At 37.1% G+C, this 23,184-nt stretch overlaps 2 protein-coding genes across 9 annotated transcripts in view; both read left to right on the forward strand.

Annotated features, from left to right (window-relative positions):
* Positions 1-1,207: 1,207 nt before the first annotated feature.
* LOC114517563 (kalirin-like) lies at positions 1,208-10,546 on the forward strand. Its single transcript, XM_028537342.1, has 7 exons — positions 1,208-1,356; positions 1,607-1,765; positions 1,917-1,991; positions 2,287-2,401; positions 7,405-7,495; positions 8,549-8,648; positions 10,461-10,546. Exons 2-6 carry the CDS (start codon positions 1,699-1,701, stop codon positions 8,645-8,647), a joined length of 447 nt encoding a protein of 148 aa, XP_028393143.1. The 5' UTR covers positions 1,208-1,356; positions 1,607-1,698; the 3' UTR covers position 8,648; positions 10,461-10,546.
* Positions 10,488-23,184, forward strand: part of LOC114517560 (triple functional domain protein-like) — a 58,365-nt gene continuing 45,668 nt past the window's right edge. For 6 of the 8 annotated variants that reach the window (XM_028537333.1, XM_028537336.1, XM_028537334.1 and 3 more), the window contains exons 1-5: positions 10,488-10,574; positions 10,814-11,203; positions 11,738-11,860; positions 18,935-19,126; positions 20,315-20,674. In XM_028537333.1, the coding sequence (XP_028393134.1) occupies positions 10,566-10,574; positions 10,814-11,203; positions 11,738-11,860; positions 18,935-19,126; positions 20,315-20,674 (1,074 nt within the window). In that variant the 5' untranslated portion in view covers positions 10,488-10,565. Of the gene's footprint in view, positions 10,575-10,813; positions 11,204-11,737; positions 11,861-15,421; positions 15,624-18,934; positions 19,127-20,314; positions 20,675-22,254; positions 22,671-23,184 lie in introns of those variants that run through there. The other 2 variants (XM_028537337.1, XM_028537339.1) reach the window with 2 other exon arrangements.

Here is a 23,184-nt window from a genome sequence, read left to right on the forward strand (position 1 = left end):
GACTGATAATGATACATACCACGGTGGGAATCGGATAATCTATCCCAATGCGTTCACTGACTTGATTTTGAAGTTAGAACACTTGTAATCGGATTTAAAACTGTGTCGAATTCGAAACTATAACAAAAATCTTTAGTTTTTGGATTAAGTAGGCAACTATATTTTACCTAATGTAGTTTTCAATATAACGATAATCGGTTAGTTTATTGTGTTTTTTACACAGCATATAATAAAGTTGCTGGCGTCCATGTTTAATGGTCTCAAGTAGTTATTCGTCCGCCAATGTAGGCTACTGATGATAAATTGTTATCTAAGAAATATTTTTCTTTCCCACCAACAACCAGAGACGCTAGAACCTCTTGAGACATCTTCACAACAGCAATTTAGTTTGAAGTGCATTAAAAATGACGGCAATTTCCTTTATTATTCATAGCACATGTAGTCTTGGTTGATATGAGTGGTTGTCTGAAACGAATAACGATTTATACTCGCACTATTCATGGCTGCTGCATCGATGGCAACTGTTTGCGCAAACTTCAAAGACTCTTTCATCGCCTCCCACACACGCTAAATTCAGATGCGAAAATACGCTTTCCTGTCATCTGCTCTGTCTTATTGCACATCTCTATCAATGCACAACAAGGGTCGACAATGTGTACATTATGAAAGAGCAGTGTATTGTAACTGATATTTGACCATGTCATATTTGGCAGTTGGTTGGCCTACACGTTCTTCATACAAAAACGTTATATAACACTCTTTCAGTCTCTTTGGCGAGTTATGATTGAAATTAAATATACTCGTGAATTGTGATTGAGCCAAAATATCTTTCCTTCCTGTTTTGACACATTTTCAACCACAGAATATGTCGATCATCACGAGACTATAAAGTAGAAAGAGAATGGTAGATTAGAAGCTTTTTCAAACCCGTTCGTTAGCCCAGAATTTTTACCATCAAGTTGAATCAATTGTGTTTAGTAATCAGACAAACAATATAGATATGTAAGTCCTAACTCTAACAAGCTTCTCTTTTATCCTTGAGGACGACCCCGGAAAGGCTAGAACCATGGCCGCTTTGTCACTGAATTTCCGTCCAATATGCAAATCATCTAAGATTAGATCTTTATTAAGAATTTTACAATGATGTTTGGGATTTAGTGATGTTATTTTCATAGTTATATGTTTCGTATTGTTTCACTGCTTTATTATTGACAATCCTTTTTGAGTATGGCGTTTCTCCGCTTGTTTAAGCTTCGGTAAATCTCTTACAGGCAAAGACGAAGCTAATACTTTGTTAACAAATATGACAGTGAAGGCTTAGTGGGCTTAGAATTGTCGTCCATGAAATTATATGAGGTCAGGTGGAAAACATTGCACAAATCTTACCATTGAAAAGTAACCTCGCAGTCTATTTTAAAATGCAAGTTTGACAGGGTATCACCTAAACTTATTTGAAGTATCCTAGGAATTTTTAACCATTTCAGGCTTTCTAACAGTTAATTCAAAAAGGTTTTTAGAGGAGGCGTTGATAGTGATAGCCGATTGTATGTCTGGTTATAATTAGGCTCTGGTAATTATTCGTGACGTCATTTTCGTAATAATTTAGCCAGCATCATCGCGGATTCTAAACATGGCTTCTAGTAAAGAAGAGTACAATTATAAGCAATTTCGCGATGAAATAATGGCTTGAATTTCACCATGAGTAAATCGGAAAGGTGGTCGAGTGCTTCGTCGGACAGCGACGTGTCTTTTGTGCTGTTTGGAGGTAGTAATATTCGTATATTTACATTCGAGTGCCAATGTTTTTTTGTCCCCCGACGAACGTTCTTGTCTTGTGGTGAGCGGTAAACTTGGTAATCAAAACGCTACGGTTCTAGTTCCACCATGTGATATAGCTTCAATTTCTTGTCGTATAGGCGAGCACCGAGGTGAACTTCAAGGATCCAACGCTATACACGAAATACTTAAAGAGCGAATCGCGTTTTTATCAGGTATATGGGATACGGCCAATATATACTGTTGTATATAAACTTCGTACTGTATTTAATAAAAGCGATCGCATGGATATTATAATAAAGGCCACATCGACCACAGATCTGTCAGATTTGATACGAAATTGTATTTTTATTGCACGATCTACCACAGCGATTACCGATTGTCAATTGCCTGTAAGCGTGTTATCCTGTCACTGAATTTTAAAGTGCAAGTTTGTAGTAAATGTTTCAATGCGTTGAGATGTAAAATTTGGTTAAGCGTGTATTAAAACGGTTGTATTTTCACTTCTAGGTGGCAAGGATAAGCGTGGAGGGCCTATAATTACAATTCCAAGTCGTGGAACGAACGCAGAGGTTAAAACCGAGGATTTTAAAAGGTTGTTGGTCTACTTGGCTGGCCTTCCTAGGTACGTGTTTTTACTTTCTGCGGTTTCAAATCAATATTATTTATTTTTTTTCATGTCGGTTGCTTTGAACGAGGGATATGTAAGCTTGAACTTGATCGGTAAAGAAGCGAGTTTGGCTTGATAAATAAACATATGTCATCTTGAACAGCAGACTCGGAAAATCATCGGAGCGTAGGAAAATATCAAGTTTCTCATTCGCTTCTTGACCGCTGCGTTTTTAGGGTAATTCGTGACGGGTATTTCAACACCCCATGCTAATAATTGTCTTCAAAGGACATTGAATGTAGTTGTATTTTTAATTTTACAAGGCCCGTTTACTATTGATTTAGGAGATGGTTATCAGTTAATATTACCCGCGTAAGGCATGTGATACGAGAGGGTACCATTTGCCGGACTATTGGAATGTAAACTTTGACTTTCCTGAGACGAATTTTCATCCATTGTTTGATAAAGCTTAACGCGTCGCGATCCGTTCCAATTTAGATGTTTTGACGGCCTCGATAAGCTCGTATGCCGTAAAGGTGTTTGAAAAATTATTGCATTTTGAATGTTTTGTTAGCATTGTTGGGCGACCTAGCTCATGCTGTGCGGTCGCTTTTCATAAAAATAAAACACTGCATGAGGATCGCTAAAGCTAGCAAAGTACTTTTGACCTTTATTAATACTTTCATTGTCTTAGTCTTTGTTCGTGTAAAGCCAGTTTGTCTGAATTTGGGAATGACTTGGGAGCTTTTACAAGGCGGAAAGTCATCCCTTGTCCTGTGTTTCTGTGCTAAAAGAGCTACATTAATAGCCTTCATTACCTGTGGAGGGAAACAATGTGCAGACCCTAACTGCGCTACTATCAAATATTTAGGTGTCAACTTTCATAGATTTGCAAGGATTTGCCATATCAATGCTGTTTCTATGACCTAAAGTTTGCCCTTTCCAGTATATTGCATATCTGTTGCATTTTCCATATATTTCTTCATGAATTCCAGTTTGGGCATACACAATGCAAAACATTCAAGGCAAAATGAATATATCATTCACAGGCCTTGATTGCAATCAGTGTTTAATTACTGAAAACAGTGCCTTTTGCAGATGTTTCCAAGGAAACAATGACCACAATTTACATTCCTATGGCAAAATCAAATACAGTGCCATGCCTCTAATGCTATAGTTGATTGTAGACATTTCAAAATGCTATAGATGATTGTAGACATTTCAACCACTTTGATGATACTTTTTGACATGAAAAATCAACCAAATGCTAATTATTGTGGCATATCCAATTACTGTAAGGGCACCTCTTTCTCTTTTTACAAACTGCCAAATTTTATAGGTGTTGACTGTTATATTTGAGCTAAGCCAAAAATGATTAAGTCATTCTAAATCACCATGCATAATGTTGATGAGAAGTTGTCAGTATATTATATTAATTATATCTTTTGATATACTTATACATTATTATCCTGAAGTCTTTATTAGGATTTGAGCAGATCTGGCATTACCTTTAATGTTCAGTTATTCACCGGTGGGCAATTTGTTGAAATTTTATAAGCCCCTGTTGAAATATAGAAAATTATGTCCACATTGTTGTGTTTTTGCCAAGATTATTGAAACATTAATTACTTTAAAAGGTTTGCCTGTATATAAGCAGATATAGAAATATGTGAACCTTATATATACCTTAAGGTTATCAATTCTGAAATCATATTTCATGATAATATTTGCCTTGGTCTAAAGATCCACCACAGTTATCTGGTATGTTGGCCCAAGACTTGAGAATTTTTTAAAACCACAACTGCATTACCACAATAATGGCAAAGCCATCTTTACCCATCAATTATATACAAGGATATACTACCTCAGAGAAAAAAAAGGAAACTACATGTGAATTGACCACAGTCACAGTCTGATAAGGGTTTGAAGTAAACACTGACTAGGCAGATTGAAGTGTTAATGGACCACAGACTAGCTTGAGTACTATCCATGGGTAATTCGCAGTCCTTTTCTCAGAAACCCATTTCTACAAACGTTTGGTAACCTCAAGAAAGTTAGCTTCAGGAATATTTGTGTGAATAAAATAGTACACTATTGCTCATATAATCATAGTTCTGATCAACAGGCAACTACTGGGTATATGCAGTTATTTTGCACATGTGTTTCTGAGAAACCTTTTGCCATAGCTGAATGTTACAAGTTGAAGCAAAATGTACAACATAGCAGCATCATTATCAGTATAGAACATTGCATGTGTACTGTGGAAATATAAGTAAGATTTTTTCATTCCACCTGCCAACCAATACGTGTGGTCTTTCGTTTGCAATTGAGAATCACTTAAAAAACAAAGAAACCTGACTCGTCTTGATGAAAAATTGAAACTTGAGCCTACTAGCTAACTTTGTTGCAAAAAGTATCATATTCATAACAATACGTTCGAACAAGTTTTCGACTATGTGAAATGTTGTGTCCTGAACATAGTTTGGACAGTACTTTGTCACTTCTTGCTCTATTGGTTTGACACAGGACATAACATGCCATACAAAATGGCATTTTAGAGACGAGTGTCTTTGATGTATAAGTTTTATAATCGTTTAATATCTCTTAAACTGTAAAACAACTAAAATGTCACATTCGAAGATGCGTATTACACTCTTCACATTTGTCGAGCGAAAATTCCTGCATGTGTGAATTAGCGTTTTATTAAAAGCATCCTGCATTTTGCTATTTCATAGGCCTTTCAAGTAACACATACCTGTTAAAATTATACTTGGATAACTATAATAATTTCATTAGGGACAGGTGGCCTCGCGGCCGTCATTGTTATTTTAAGAACGCTTCGTTTTCCCAAGTGTTTAAAAGCACAAATGTATGTTGACAGATTTTCGAACTGTTTCCAATGATAATACTAATTACATGGACATTTTCGTCAGATAAAAAAACAATTGTTCTGTCACCTATATGATCTCACATCATCTCCTTGATGAGTGGCCTCTCCTAATATCGCTTTCTAGGTATTCACTGAAATTCCTCACAAATGCCTGATAGAGTGTAGATGCATGTACCCAGCTTGGGGCTATAAGATTATCTGGCGTAGTGTACTTCACTGAGACACTGACTATATAATGGCATTATCAACCTTATTTGACGGAAGGCGGTTCATGAATGCAATTGTCCCAATTAGAAGAACCCGTGCATGCTAGACGATGTTCACGAGCAGTATTTGCCGTCTTCATCAACGGCAAAAACATAGACGTTTCTTTATAAGTCGAGCTTTTGGGATATCAAATGATAAACGTCGACGTTCAATGTCCTTTTTGCCACGTCAAGGAGGATTAGGATTTTACTGTGTTAATGAAATTTGCGTTGAAATTCGAAATATTTCAAAAGAACGTCAATACGTTTTGGCAGATTTGCTCCTTGCTGTTCGAATCGAAGCTGAGTTAAATCGAGCCTCCTAAATTACTTTTTTACAATAGCCCCCTCACAGCAATTATAGGCGGATATGTCTGGACACTGATTCAAGCGTTGCCAAGTGATCAGTCTCGAACCTTTCCGATAAATTATTTTCGCTACAGGTCATGTGAATTTTTATTTCTAAAGTCTACAAAAATATATTACTTTTAAAGGGGCGTTCTGAACTTTGGACGTTGCATCATAAAAGCTTTTATATAAAGTGTATACGTGTTGGAAGAGCGTGTAATGTTTACAAAAAAGCGATGTCTTTTGACGTGATTCTTAAGTACTTTATGCTTCTGCTTCTTATCTTAACATAAATTACCATTTCCTGATTATCGTGATAAAAGATAAGTCTCACAAGTGCCCATCTTGCGTGAACACCAGAATTTAGGCTAAATTATGCAATGCGATCTTCTTTAGTATTTTTCTGAGTTTCTTAAGTGAGTCTCATAGCAGGAATTGCTATTCCTTTAGTATTCAAAGCGAGTTGCTGGTTGCTTTTTTTATAAACAATCCTCGAGCGTCTCCCGGTTACGAGGAACAACAGCAAATTTAATATTATACTCTGCAAATGTTGATGAATATGTTTTGTTTTTATCTTTCGTGACTTGAAAGATTTCATATCAATTGCGTATGTGGCGTAATTGTTCTTCTCTGATGTCAACACTCTTCAGGGTTTCCTGGGGAAATTCACTGGTCATTTATTGCTGACATTCGCTAGGATTTATTATCGTAAACAAGTCACCATCGTTGACAAACAGAAACATCATATGAGCAACTTTACTTGTTCAAAATTTTCATCATTTAAGAGGCTTTTAAAGTTTCTGGCTTATCCTACCAACGACGACGTCATCATTAACTGACTGACGTCATTGCTTTTAGTTTGCTTATGCAACAAACGATGACTTAATTTAGATGATGGAAAAATCCAGTCGCCAACCATTGAATAATATAATAGTTTAAATAGTTTGCATGTTAAGTTGATTTTAGAATTTTCCTATTTCATCTTCAAATATTTTTAGCGGGTTATTCCCTATCAAAACTAAAGAGGAATAAACTGAAATACATTACAAAATCATCTGCCATTAGTATATAACGCCCAAGTGGCATAGCGTGGCAAATATTTCGAGTACTCTGCTGAACAATGTGTTATCAAATAATGCATGTTTACTTTCTATACAAGTAAACATGCATTATTTGATAACACAAGCCTTAATCGTCTCAGGATTCAAGATTCATGTGATCCTTTTCTTACAAAATTGTTGTGAATTTGCTTGGAAAATAAAGGCTTGAAGATGATAAACAGTCAATTTTACCAACAAATTTACATCAAAAGTAGAGTGGAATTCGTTGCAAAAATTTGCATACAAACGTTTTAAGTAAAGTGGGGATCATGCATATAAAAGATGACTATTTTTGTGAGATTTCCTTTGTTTGATCTAAATATAACGTCTGTCTTAATTCAGTGATTTTTCATTATATTTCCCACGATAGATCTTTTTCTAGACCTTCGTTAATAACTGGAAATTATTTTAGACATTTTCTCTGCTGTTTCTTAGTGACCATGCAAAAGATCAAGGTTTTAGTATTGTTCTTGACATGCGTGGTAGCACATGGTTGTCTATCAAACCCGTGCTAAAGTCATTACAGGTATTTCTCTATTAATTAACTGTATTGACGATGTTTAAATAGACATCACTGCATGTATTATGGCTAGAATTATAATTCTCGTATTCTGCCTTAAAAGCCTTAATCGTTTAATTCTATAGGCATTGCTCAGATACGAACCGATGACTAGGTATTTTAGAAGCCCCCCCTCTAATGCATTACCTCATATTGGTAACCCCCCCCCGATCCACTAGTTTTAAATAGGTTAAAATGGATACCGTGGTCTAGACGCTCCCTAATCGTGAAAATTATCCACAAGCTTTCCACTAGGATATCTTAATCCTTCTTAAGTTTGGGAATAAAGCTTTAAGGCTATCGTCTGGAATAATCGAAATCTTGTAGAAAGAAACTTGACTTATTTCCAATCAGAGAGTCTCCGAGGCATAATTTACATATGCCCTTTTTTGTAGACAATCACAATTTTTGTTAATTTAGTTAATTTGGTTTTGTCCATCGATATCTTTCTGAAAGATTTGCTAAAACATTTTTTTGATCTTAAAACTATCTTTGTCCTATCTTCAAGATACAAGATCACTGCACTGATGCTTGTTTCAATACTCTGGGTTATTTTTCTGTTAGCAAATATTTTCAAACTAGATTTTCATCTCGTTTAGTTCTTCATAAACAACAATATATGTATCGCACTGAATGTCCGGAGACAAAATTTTGGATATATTTTATGTAGAGACTCATTTATATTTCCAATATTTGTTTATGTTTCCATAACGAACGAAAATAAATAAAAGGAAATGATCTTAAAACAGCTGCAGAGTGTAATTTACGAGAGATATGAAGAAATATTTCAAAGCAATATTTCCGTTATACTCTTCCGACTTTTGTTTGCGATACTGTCCCAATCTTAGAGATTTCCAAAAGAAATTTTCGCCTGTGTAAACAACAAGTTTATTTAAGACTACAAAAGCCACAAGCATGCCTTCGAAATGAGCGATAAATGAACCAAAGCATTTCTTTTAAATACAGAGTTCAAAGTTTCTTTTATTTTTATATAACGTTTATTGTTTTACATTACCTTAGGAGTGTTTTCCATCGAAGATTCATTCCGTTTATATCATAACCCGAAGGTTTTTGGGAGAGACACAAGGCTTCATCTGGAAGTGGCAAGTTCAATTTTGAGGTATATAGATTATATTTCGTTCTGACGTTCTGTCATCAATTATTAATTGCCCGAATTGTTTGGGCCAGATTAAATTACGGTCATGGAAAGATGACCTGTAAAGTTGATGGCAGAGTCTGTGCTTTTGTACAAAATCAATTCATGTCTTCTGGATCGTAGCTAAGATGTCATATTTCAGGTTTGGGCTTGTATAATTTTGTTATATTTTTCCTCGATTTCACGTTGAAATCTTTAGCCATTCATTCTTTTTTGTCTGAAAAATTTTATCATGTTTAACGTCTACATTGCAAACAAGTTTGTCATTTTTTCTTCTGTTGCCCATTACGGTGTTATGGAGCAAAGTAGAGTTATTTCAGAAAGCTCAGAGGATTAGTTCAATGTTTGTAAACATTTATGATCCGAAATGAGGCATGAGCCGCCGTGTGAAAGTCTTAACAATCTATATAACCTAAGCTGAGCTTTACCGTGGATACATTGAGAAAAAAATGAACCGAATATCATAAATATTTGTAGTCTGCAGTATATGAGTGTTATCGAGTTGTACTTCACGCATGTCCAAAACGCTATTTTTAAGCATATACGACTTCTTCGAAGCGGAGTAACCGAGAATAGAGTAATAAAAATCTCCACAAAGCGGCTCGTATTCGCGTTTTGAATTGATAAGCATTCTGAATAACGTGGCTGTCATTTTCATTGTTCATTTAAAATTACCTCAATGAATATTTAAAAGTTCTTTAAAAAAACTCAGTTGATTTATAATTCTGAACGCATTTTTTGTCATAATGATACCGCATATTCTTTTTCTTCCTTTTTTTCGACGTAAAACGTTCGTACTTTTGCAAGGTCACCGGGACACTATTTTGGTTCATAATTTTTTCATGAGTTTTAAGTACAAATCTAATCAATTTTTGTCCATTGCTTATAAGCGTTTCATAGCGGTTCCCCTTTGGATGTTTAACGCGACATAAACGACGTCTTTGGTATATTTCTCCAACCCAGAGACAATGTTTCAAAGTATTTTCACATCTTCACTTCATCTGAGTTGAGGAAACTTTATCTATTTGAAAGAGCTCTTATATTGTTTTCTTACACCTGCCGATATTGTTTGCTTTCCTATATCAAATAAATTAATTTGTAGTTCGCCAAATTGCAAAGTGTAACACGGCCTGTGTGATATCTTGATACTCGTGTCTAGTTTTATTTTGTTTTCCTATTGGCATCAATGTATTTTCGGCATTTTTTGTGCCACGGGGTCGCACCAGAGCGCTGTACAGCCCGTTGTGTATAGAGCGGTGCTAATGAGGTATAATTTATTGAAGAGGGAAAACCGATCTTGTTATTGATGTTATCAGACATGCTATTCTCTCAAACATTGTGCTAAGTTTGCTTAAAATGTTAGAAATGCTTGAGTATTGCATTTTCGCTGTAAAAAAACGTCATAGTTGTCATTGTTCATTCATTTGGTACTTTGTTGGGATACTTTATGTTGTAATTATTGTCGTGTTTGGCAAACACAACAATTCCATTGTTGTGCAAGTAAGCAACTGAAGACGAGCATGGTTATTCCCCTTGATATCATCAGGGGTTAGTGGCCACGTTACTTTAGTTGCCATAGCGAGAACGAATAAAAAGCCTGGTATGTTTTTGACGTTTTCATTCCGCTTTGTAGGTACGGTTTTATAGAATGTTAGTTAGCAGAATTTCGAACCAACATGCGTTGTGCTTCGGCCATAACACAGTGGTTTTTTGGTTCTCAACTTTCCTAAGTGCGAAGTGTGTTTCGTTTTCAAACACTATATTGCTTTATTTCAGGTGACATTTAGCTCAACGGAAGGGCTTTGCAAATACATCGAGCCCAGTAACCTAACTTCGGGATTTGGAGGGACACTTGTGTACGATCATGATCAATGGGTGATCATGCAGATGGTAATGAAGTACTTAACATTCGTCTTAGATAGAAAACTCGTCCTAAATTTGTCGATGATTAGTTTTCCGCATTTGAAATGAATCGACTCATAAGCACCTTATACTGGACCTCCAGGAACAACAGTTCAAAATTGACACAAAAAAAGCCGAAAATACACTTAGTGTAGTTCCTGTTTCTTCAAGTGGGAGTGATACAACATTACTTTTTTGCCGTTAATTTACGTTTTTTAACTTCCAAGGCACTAGAGAAGTTCAATTTCGAGGCGATGTCCTTGTTGACAAAACTGGAGGAAATTCACGAAAGTTTAATACACCAGGATTATGCCGATGATTTGGTGACCTTGCGCGAGCAAGTGAAACACAATCAGCATGTCAGAAAATGGATTATCAAGGCGCCTATCGAAACACTGGAGGAAGAAGGAAGTAAACTACTGGAGTGGATAACCGAGAATAAATTAAAACACCCCGACGCGGCCAGCGAGGACTGGAACACAACTAGTGCTAGGATTAAAACAATTTTAGAAAATTTACACGGGAAAAGGGAAAAGTTAAAGGACTCGTGGCATATCAGGAAACACAGGCTAGAACAATGCATCCAGTATCATCTTTTTCAACTAGATGCTGAGAAGGTCAGTGTTCGCATTGCTTACAGATTTCAATAACTTAAGTGAGGGAAAACTCACATTAGCTCGAATCAAAATAGTTAGCGAGGGTACATCTCGTTTTCCGCATTGTCTTACTGCGATGATTGGTCAAACTCGCCCAGCGGAAAACAAGCCCTGAGACAGTGAAATGAACTAAAACCTGGAACGTTAACCTGGCCGCCATCTTTGAAGCCAAATTTGAAGGTAGTTTTTAAACGCTTGAGACAGACGGTCGTACAAAGAGTGATCATCTAGGAATATCTGGAACTATATAAAATACAATCATTATATTTGCTGATTTTTATAAAGATTGAACGAGTCAAAAACTCAGTTTTTTTGCTTCAAATTTTGGCTTCAACCAAGTTTAGCGATCCAGGTTTTATTACAGTTCACTGCCCTGGAAATAGATGACGTCACTCGTTTCCAGGCTTCGCCCAAATCGCAAAGCATTTCTCAGTTGTTCCTATCAGTATAGAGCGCTAGGAGGCAACGTATAACGTATTTGTTTCTGTTTTTCAGATGAGACAATGGATCAAGGAAAGTCAGGTGGACCTTGTAGCAAATTTTAGTGAAGTTGGCACGGACGAAAGTTCTTGCACAGAGCTGGAGAACGAACATCAAAATATACAGAATTCATGCAACGTAAGTGAACTCAGTATATTGTGTTTGTTTGCTGAAACTATGAATCGGGGCGCGCGTATACAGTTCAAACACGTATTTCATTGTTGCCTTATTCATTATGGGATGAAAAGTGTGGAATACTCTTATCTTATTGTATCGACCGAATCACGTTTCGTGCGTTGCATTGAAGTGCTCTCAGGCATTCACTCCATATTTATATCCGCGTTTAAATCCTTCGGCATTTCGTGAATCAAAACACGCGGAGACATAACGTTGTGATAGTATGGGTTTCCTATGCCCCTTCCCTCTTTGATTTGCCGAGTTTGAAGTGCGACATATTTTCGCACGATTAAAAGACCTTGCGTACAAACGAAACGATTTCTTTGTTGAAAGCGAAAACGATTGTCGATTTTGTATGGAAATCGCCTTGGCAATATTTGCCTTTTAAATCTCATCTAAGTCTACTCAGACTTGCTTTGGGGAAATTTGATCTTTTTGAGCTCCAGGAATTCTCTGTTCGATTGAGTGACGTGATACCAATCATTCTTCATAGCGGGCGAAGCGACTCGTGTATATTAACCTCAGTCAAGTAGTTCTGCAATTTGCCGCGTCCTATTCGACCGTTGTCAACATGAACAAGAATCTTGGTGAATGTGGCGATGAAGCGGATTTGAGTCGTTCGAGGAAGTTGTAGTTTTCATTTTTTCAGATCTTATGATCTTTTATATTTGACCTGTTGCTTGTGTAGGCGATCAATACTTTCACGTGATTTCCTTTCTGGCGTATATTATAAACGGTTTCCAAACCGATGGTGATGCGAAAAGGATTGCCGTAATAGGAAGTTAAGGAAAATTCATTAGCACATACAGACAGTACTTTGAAGAAGCCTCTCGAATGAAAGGATTGCACTACATTCCGCTATATCGACAGCTCTTACCTTTCTTCTGTATATATACGCTTCCTTGACACGAATGAAACGATCAACAATCGTGTTTAGTAACAAGAGTAATTCCACGAACTAATTCAGGAAACGTCATGTACGATGAAGCCTTATATTGCTGCCTATTTGTCTACAGAGTTTTTCGAAAGAAGCGGGCTGGACATTGTATGTCAACAAGCAGGTTCCGTTGCAGTGCTTTTTTTCATCAGAGCTATACGGAATCTTGTTTCTCTCTTAGGCTTGTTGATGAAAGCTACTGAAATCTTGATGGAATTGTCTTAATTCACTTAACCTTTCGCAGAGTCTGTCATTGCCTTCAATTCCGGTTCTCTTTTCCTGCGGTAAACTTTTTCTAATGAAAGATTAAGTTGGACGGGGTTTTTTTTACCTACAAATTACTTTTTTTACTTACAAATACCTGCTTGCTTTTTCCTCGCTTCCCTGACAGGTCCTGGTGATTACTTCCTCAGATCTGACAAACCTGCTTGCTGATAATTGGTCCTCTTTGTCACAATTAAACCTGTTTTTATTTCTCTCTCATAACATGAAGCTTGTTTTTGTTCTTCTGCTCAGCCACGCCGAGATCTCTCTGCGGTCTGATTAACCGAAGACAATAAGCTCAAACTGTTCTCTTGCAAAACATCTGTTACTGTAATATTCAGTTTGTAACTCCCTGTCATGATGCTGTGGATGAGAGCTTTAATCAAGATAAGTAATCGTGATAAAGAAATTCAGCAAAATGGCCAATCATTCATGTCACTGTTCATTTTGCACGTACTGTAACGAAAAATGATCTCTAACCAACTGGAATTGTCACTCCGAAACGTTACCTCTTTTAGTTTTTCGAAGTTCTCAGCCAAAATATACGACATTAACATTGTTTTGTGTGTAAAAATTAAGCTTTTGAAAACTCTATTTAGCGTTAAAATTGCAAGAGCAGAGCTGAAGGGAGAATATTTAAAAATTACAGAAGTAATTGATGTAATTTTTCGTTGTTAACTGATTAGCAGTTGTTTACGCAACTTCAAGATATTTATCTTCTGGCGAACGCATTGAAATTTCCACATCGAACAGCCTTCAATAACTTTGATTGGATTCACAGTCCTACCTCTGGTTATTGTATCTCAACACAAAATTCTGGTACGAGACAAATTTGGGCATGCAACAGTTGTCGTTCCCGTTGCATTGGAGCTCAGTGCATGCTAACAAATGAGTATCGTGCTGGATGATAATTTTCTCACATCATTAACCTTGTTAAACGCCCTAGCCTACTGTACGACATATGAGCATTTCAGGGTCAGAGGAGCCCACATTCGACACCATCCTATTATGCACTATACGTACAATAACAACGTTTTAATTAGACACGCGACAGTAAATTCATGCATTAAAGGTGCCCTACATTCAAGAGCATGTGTAGCACTGTGCAATGTAGCACAATACTGTGCAGTACTGCATGCTCGTGTGAAATACAGTCTTAAGCAATCCATCCGTCGAGCAGGTCATATTCAGTGTGCGTGGTCGAATCATACCTATTTTTACTTGTTATTTACACTACCAAACTCGGAGACAAAAGGCCACAAGAACGGCACAGTCTCGAGATAATTTATTATTCCTTCATTGGATATACCGCCCATAGCTCACATTGCTACCTCCTTCCCTGTTTCAACTAAGAATCAAACGGTCAAATCTAATTTAAACAATTCAAACTACAGTCTGAGTTCTTCATTCAAAGCATCACATCAAATACAGTTCATGCAGAGTCTTTGTCCACCTTTTTATTGTCTGCTTTTCAATTTCTTAAGGACACATATTTAAATGCAATTGTTTCTCCGCTGTTTGTTTTGGAGAGCCTAAATTGTCTTTTGTTTAAAGTTTCTATAAGTTTCTCTTTCCTGTTATTTTCCTGTCTCGAAGGCACTCATAACCGAAGATTCTACATATTTAACAATTCCGACGAACAACTATCGGGAAAACGTTTAAACCACATGCATATCGAAGTTCGTGTTAGTTGTGTGTGTTAAAGAGACGAAGACAATAATTATCCGCGTTCAAACAGCAGGTGATATTAAAATTCGAGCCTCTTTTGTAAATTATTCATCAAATACCGCGGGAGTTTTCGTTACTGCATTCAAAACTGGGTTAAACTTGCCATAGTCTCGTTTGTAAACAGTTCTAGGACGTAGATTACTTTTCACAACACAAGAGACAGCTATCAGTGCTGGGTCTTTATTTCAATACTTCGACGTTTGCCTCACAAAATTGTTTCTTCGATACTCGCACTTTTAAATTTCATATCATCGAAGCTTTTAAATATTTAAAAAACTAAAATGTAATCATTGCGTTTTTTCCTGACTCATTATATTTTACCAAGAGAAAAAAACTCACATACAAATATAAATTTGACCGTCAAGAAATGAACTATATATATTCCTGCCATCGTTTTGTGTCAAAGATGTGAAACTGTTATAAAAAGGGGAAGATAAATCTAGATTAAGACATGTAATTCATCCAATATCGTGGCCGAATTATTATAATTTATTTCACTAAAACAGCTGGCGTTCCGTGCTCATGCAGAATAGCATCAGAAACATTTTAGGAATATTTGAACTGTGGTTTTATCATGTAAGTTCTTCATGAACGACAAGCATTTCATATGCCAGTGGATCTTTATTGTTACTTTAAATTCACGCTGTGCTTTTGAAATATGTGCTTCAGAATGATGACGATCTCTTGCTGTATTTATTTTCAAACATTTACGCCAAGTGTGTATCTCGAAGGACTCGTTAAAGATGCAAACAAACATTCTGTAGCCTTGTAGACAGTTTCAGCTCATAAAAGAAGGTAATATTCCTTACGATCATACTCGTTTTTTTTCCGTATTTTATGCTCCAATGGGCTTCACAGCCTCCTAAAAATTATATTTGAAATTGCTCAGGCAATATAGTCGGTAGATTGATTACAGCTTTGCTAATTTGAAGGTAAAATCGATCCATTCCCTGGGATTATTTGCCAATATTTGTCAGTCACAAGTGTATATTTAATGATATTTAAAAACTGGAAATACAGATTATCTTTAAGAACGTCTAAAACTCGGGTAAAACATATTTATTTGACGAATATCCTCGTTAAGAGAGAACATTCTCGATATGAACTGAATTCTTTTTACCTCGTAGTGAATGTTCCAAGCGTATATATAACGTTTTAGCTAGGATACAACTTGGTATCGCTTCGAGATACAGTTGTGTAATGTTTTGGTTTATTTTACCCTGCAACTACGTGCACTAGATGTTGTACATTGTGTTTTTTGAAGTCGTTGCTATAGTATAATAAGTTATTTCTGATCATATTCCCTCTATTATGTGAGTTATACTTATATATATCGATGAGAGTTATTGTATTTATTTTCGTTAATGACACCGATTCATTTTAATCTCTTGAACGTTATCACATATTCATGTTTCTTAGTCGAAATTTTCGATCTTGTATATTTCACCAGACATGCTCCAAAAACATTTTGACACAATATTGAGCCAAACTGAAAATTGAATCACATTAATACTATTGACTGTATTATGTCCCGTCTTAGACATTTTGTCTGGCGACATATTTTCAATTCATGCAAACACCGAGATCTTTTCAAACATTTTCTCAATGCTTAGTTAAGTATATGTAACTGTTATAATCTATATAAATGATATATCGGTCGAGGGGTTTCGGTGCTCAGGCCTAGGAACGATCAATTTTATCTTTAGTCGAGTGATTTGCATTATATAAAATTGAGATTTTGTTTTGTTGAGCTGATGAATAATTAACGCAAGATATGGCTAAAAGTCAATTAGTATCATGCCTCTTCTTTGACCAGTTGTAAGAATGGAGGTTTGTAAGTAATTGTTGTGTGTTCTGATACTTTCCCACTTATGAGCCTGTATCCATAAACACAAGTGTCCCGGTAACTCGATGATTTGCCATCTTGAAAGGAAAAAAATCTATCTAAAGTTACAGGACTACGGCTTCATCATACTGAAAAGCTTTCCTCTGCTGTTCCTCCAGTTTGAAAGGCTTCTTCAAAACAGAGGTCTCTTCTTCAAAACATAATGTTTCTTCACTGTATTATAGAACCATTTTCCAATTCGAAAAACCTTTTCTACCTAAATTTCCTTTGCTCAAATCAACCCAGATGACATTCTTCAGGTTCCAAGCCTGCCTTCCATTTTCAATCCTTTCTTCAACTTAGCATCGCCTCTTCAGGTTAGCGACTTCTTCAGGGACCACGCCCTAATTGAACTCAACCATCAACATAAATTAGGGTTCCTTCTCTAACCCAGACACGATCCCGCTCGGCTTTAAAAGATCCCCGTTCTGTTTGCGGTAAAATGTTCCATACAATTCCTTCTTCTCCCGCATCAAAGCGGGATCCCAAGTCAAGTTTTCGTTCCATAAAAAGAGCTTAAACACTGTGGATGAGAGCTCTCTCTTTTAATGTCTAAAAGCAGATGGTCCTGATAGTCTCCAGTTGGGTCTCCTCTGACAGTTCCCAATTGGGTTCTGCGTGACAGTTCCTAATTGTTATTCGCATGCAGGAGGTCTTCAAATATGTCACTTCTTAATTGGAGAGCGCCTACTTAACTACTAGGACGAACAGTCGCGCGTCTATTTTTAATTCTCACCGCAAAACGGTGGCTAATATAAGCAGCACAACGTAGCTTTTCAAACCCCAATTTGATTCAAATTGGCAATCCTGTAAAACAATCCTAGTGACACTTAAATTATTCGAAAAGTACATGCAGGTATAACCGAATCATCATTGCTCTCAATGAAATACTACAAAGTAACTTATTTTGGCTGAATAGAGATGCGGTGGGGCAGTTTTGTGAGGTGTCGGCTTTATGTAACGGTCGGGAAGATATTTCTCACGACTTTTTTAGCGTTGTGTTTATCAGAGGAATCAAAGTTGGTGCACGTTTTCCTATTGTGCACAGAATGGCGATGTATATGCATATGCAATAATGACTTTTGTTAGGCCTTTAAGAGGATCTTAATGGATACGTGGGACCGCTAAATGCGACCGCTGATAGTGCATCCTTTACATGGGATTCGAGTTTCTTTGGGAATTTCTGCCGTTTGACGAAACGAAACTATATCAAAATATCTTTGATGTTAGTTGTGAAGTATAAATATTAATCAACCTGCTAATTATACACGTTCCGTAGAACATGTACCACAATATCGCTTGCGTAGGAGTACTCCAGTATTCATATATAGTGGGGGTATAACAGACGTCGTCTGCATGTCACTGGACAAATACAAATATCATTGGCATAATCCAACGTGCGTGGCACTTATCTCGCGGCATGGCCTTTGCGGGCCTCGCAATAAACAAGAGAAACTACGTTTTAGGAGCTTTGCTAAAAGACATCTCACGTCGAACGTATAAGGTATATTACATAGATTCGGCTGGTACTTGTATATTCGAGTGTTTACACAATATTCTTGTAGTATGTGTGACTTTAACTCGTCATATTCTCAGCAGAGATCACGAGAGTTGAGCGTTAAAACGTAAGCGTTAAAATACGTTTATAGTCGTGTCTGACAAACACAGTTTCTACGGTACTTGAGCTTGAACCGCATCCAGATTGTACTTCACCTATTCTGAATGAAACATATACGACAATTTCTTAACGAATATTGAATAAGCGCGAACGATAAATTGGTGTCTAAATGGGGGAGGTTAACTACTTTTAAACAACTATACAATGAACGAAAGAAGGTTAACGAAATGACGCGAAAAACATGTTCGTGCATGGCTATAGTCGATTTTGTCACGGCGACGTCATGCTTGTTGATTTCCCTTGTCTAATTGTTCTAAATATACGTCCCTTCCGGAAACGTTATGTGTATATTGTGGCGACTACGACCTTGGCTGTGCTTAGAGGCTTGTTAAAGTTGACATTATTGTCGCCTGTTGCCGGTAGGATGTTTTGTATGTTAAATTACGAGCAAGTTGGTGATTTCGAAAATGTTTGAATGTGTGCCAGCGATATAGCAAAAGCGGTGATGCCAACATATTTCTAGATGAAGTTGCTGGAGAGAAGAGTTTGATAGATTTCATAGAGGTGGTCAAAAAGGATTTATTGATTGTATTTTTATTGCAGGAAATATCTGAGAACATTAAGAAAATCCTCGAAGGAGCAGAAAAGTTATTACAATCGGGACATTATGAAGCGGATCTTATTGAATCAATAGCCGGTTCGTTAGAACAAGAGTGGAAACAATTCGCTATGGACATAAATGAGCGTGGTAATTTGCTCGCTTGTTCAGTCGGTTTTCACAAGAAGAGTGAAGAGGTATTGTGCAATACCATACCGTATACTATATTTACACGACAGCGCTGTAACCCTTTTTACCAATGCCGTAACCATCTTTGACCATACTATAGACGCTTTCCTTTATGCGGTAAGAACGGCCAGACCGGTCCTGTTGTGTTCCAATACGGGCAAATTACTGGTATTTTAGAGTTTCTTAAGTAATCTGCATTTAAGTATATCGGTATTTACATCCGCCTAGCGCGGAAAATGCAGTTTCACCGCTATATTTTCAAAGAAATACTCAAATTCAATTCAAAATAGGACCGGTCTGACCATTTTGGCCGCTTCATGGAAAGCGCCCTATGACCCTCCAATGCATCAGCTGTCATCACCTCGTTTTAACGACGAACGAGGGTCATCTGACATACCATATTCTACACCATAAAGCACTTCACTCTCCGTTGTCAAGAAATTGTAGCAACATCAGTCAAAGAACTGCTCTTGCATAGCCTTCATCGACAAACGCTTACAATCCACAAGACGTTTTGTGGTATTTTTTTTTCCAGTTTTTTTTTTTACCAAATTTCATGATGAATTTGGTTCGTTTTACGTGAGATATACCCGTGAGAGTTTGAGAGATATATCATTATTTGAATCTAGAACACTGGCGAAATTTTGAGAATTCATAGTATGAAAATTGTACGGAAGCTATTTCCATCGTGAGGAAACGGATTTGTTTAATTATATACACAGAATCATGCAATTATTATGGATAAAAATACAATTTTTATACCGTGAATTTATAAAGTGTTGGAACTATTTGGCACATAAACAAATGTTGATAATTATCACCCTCGCCTGGCAAAGTTCCAGCAGTTTAATTAACTAAATGTCCTTGCATTGCCAAACGAAAATGATAGCTGATGGATGTGGTCTCTTCAGGCATCAAGTACGAACCCTTGTCGTCTTTTACACAAACTCTTCCTAATATCAACTAACACAAACTCTCATTTTCGTTTTCACTTGAAATTTGACAGTAATCTCGTAAAAAACGTCCATTGCAAACTTCAATCGACTCTAAAACTCATTTCGACCTGTGCAATCTCGAGTATAGATTCTTGCTTGCCATAGTTCAAGACACTCCGTTTTTTCTTTGGCGAGATACCGTCAAACTCTTGACCAGTATCTCCTTCAGCACTATATTCCTCTTGCTATATTTTTTCATAGTTTTTACGCCGTGTACGAACGTGGCAAGACCATCTGCACGACGATAGCTACTCGAACCTCACTGATATCGATCAATTGAGTCAGTTATTAATCCAAGAGGGGAATGTTAAGAAGGAGATAGACACATCCTACGAAGCAGTCTCGTCAGAAAGCAAGCAGCTTCTCGAGGCTCTACAGCAACCGATACTCGCCGGAGACGAACGGGATTCGCCGGAATTCTCCGAGGCCGCGTCTCATGTCATGGAACTATTTTTGAACGTTCATGAACATCACAGACAGTTGGGGATACTGTGGGATGCTAAACAATCCAGGCTTCGGGAATTGATTCATCTGTTAACCCTCGAACAGGATATAACCCAGGTATGACTTTTTAAGATTTTTTTACTTGATAACAATGCCGCGTTTCGATATTTCATTGGTTTGTGAGTGGTTGTCAGTTACGGATACGATATTATCTTTCAGATAAGATTTTTAAATTTAGTTCAGTCTTTCTTAAAATAGCTGAGAATTTTGCGCGATGCAGTTTTTTCTCTAAATTTCGATAAATAGGCGGACAATCCTTGCGTATAGAACGACCTGGCTGGTAGCTGTTGCCAATATGAAAATAATCCACATTCTAATATTATGTAATCGACAAGTAAATATAACTTAATCCAAGACTGTGTGGTTGTCATTTTGCGACACGTCAACGTGGGCATGAAATATTACTAAGCCAGTCAGACTGTCGCGATTATTGAGCCGAAAGACTCGTCCTGAGCTCTTGTTTTCCCACAAAAGCATTCAGTTGTTCCCGGTGATAATCTATATAATACTTGGCTACAAATGGACAAACCAGTATATTATCTTAGCTTACTTGTGGCAGTATTTAAAGTTGTCTTTCACCTGCGGTTTGCCAGCGAGATAAAACACCCTAAAGCTAGGTAAAGGTGGGGAAAATCTGAAAAAAACAACAGAGATTTTATCATTAGATGCAACAAAGTGCAATACGACATCTAGGCGTGTTTGTTTATGTATTTTTCCTGTTTTACGTAATTCCTTTATCCACAGCAGAGTACTCGAGCGCTAGAAAGTTCTAAGAATCCACAAAAAGTTGTAATAAAACAATTTTGCGCGGGCCGAAGACGGGGGAAAAATGTCAAGGGTTATCTTCGAAATCTCAAAAGTATGTTCCTTTATGACCGGCTCCCAAAATGGTACGCATCTTTCCGACAAAGTGACGATGAATGCACATCTTAAGTTATTGCACATCTTCTTTTCAAATTCCAGGGTTGTTAAGCAATAATGTTATTAATCTTGATTGTTTGATGAAGTAATTTCGTGCGATGAATCAGTGTTCGGTATTAATAACGCTGTTTGCTATGACAAACCCAGCTGCAATCTACATATATACTTCGCGTAACATTGTTATAATATTCGGCACCTTATCATTTTGTAAACGGAAACAAGAAGCTAAGGCTCGAAGGCTTCGAAGTCCGCCATTTATGGTGAAAATTATGCTGATAAAAAGCTACGACATTCAAGCTTTCAGCAAGCTTTTACCTAACTCAGGAAGCCAAATATCACAAGGCAGTTCGCTCTTATATTTTAAACAGCCAATTTAAGCTCATCTTCACCCCCTGGGCAATAAAAAACGTTTTCAAACACTTGACCAGCACTTTTAGCGGTCCGGAAGTTCCATAGCTGTCATAGTCTCATAGCATAATTCTGTTCTGGTTTTTCGAACTCTCTTTTCTCTGCTCTCCCTGTGAATTCAGCCATTATCATATGGGCCATGATTTCTTCCTACGTTGCATGATTTATCGATGACTTCATCGTTTCAATACAACTTTTTCAAATGCGTCTTTAACACTTTGACCTGCACGTCCAAGGTGGTGACATTTCGCAAAATCATGATGTAATAACATGTGATATATACACCAAACCGATATCGACCTTTCCCATGGATAGCATCTAATGATCGTTCGAGCCTGTCTGCTAGCCAACACAAGGCCGTTATAGCAAGAATTCCCTGGCAAATAGGACGCAATGTACGGACGATTAACGAAATCATTAAAGCTCAAATATTCATGAACACCCACAGAGCACGTTCCGGTCCACGGACCCTTCTCCGTATTTGGTTTTCAGCGATCAACGTTAGATCATTGTATGTAAGCTGCGTGAACGAATTAACCATAAGCTTGACTATATATGTTTGCTGATAACCGAACAATGTATACATCAAGTACAATATAACGCGACAAAGACTCGGGAATCGCTTGTCTGAGACGACAGAGAAGTGTACTTAGCTACGAATTGACGTGTTTGCTTGCGAAAAATGGATATTTATAGTATACGTGGTGAATCCTATTTCACGTTGGTAAGCTTACACTTACACATCCAGTTAAAATTTTAGTGCCTTTCCGCGGTATATATTTCCGCAGTAGAGGACTATGTATAATGTTATGTTTTGGTATAAAGTGTGTTGAGTTATATCAGGAGAGAAACGCAAATACGTTTACTTACATGAGTTTGATAACACATAGGTTTAGCCATGTGTTTCTCATAATGTGGGAAACTAAACGGTGAATGTCAAAACAGTGCTCTTACATTTCGCTTAGATCATCATTTGTGTTACTATAACGGAAGATCGATCATCTTTTAGCGAAAGCAATTAGTGGATGTGACAATCCAAGAGTATGTTTTTGTTAGCAACGAGTTTTTCTCGTCTGATTGTGGAATTATGTATAGAAAAACGATTTCCCTTCGCATTGGCAAACTCAGAGGGGTGCTTGAACGCTGTCAAGCTTGCCAGCTTTGTCAGATGAATATGGCGTAGAAAAATGCCTTCTGAACTATACTGCGTGCGTTCTCTATCAGTTTATACAGCCGCA

This window comes from Dendronephthya gigantea, unplaced genomic scaffold, assembly GCF_004324835.1.
Source record: "Dendronephthya gigantea isolate DGI-Jeju-01 unplaced genomic scaffold, DenGig_1.0 000009F, whole genome shotgun sequence".
Taxonomy (NCBI): Eukaryota; Metazoa; Cnidaria; class Anthozoa; order Malacalcyonacea; family Nephtheidae; genus Dendronephthya; species Dendronephthya gigantea.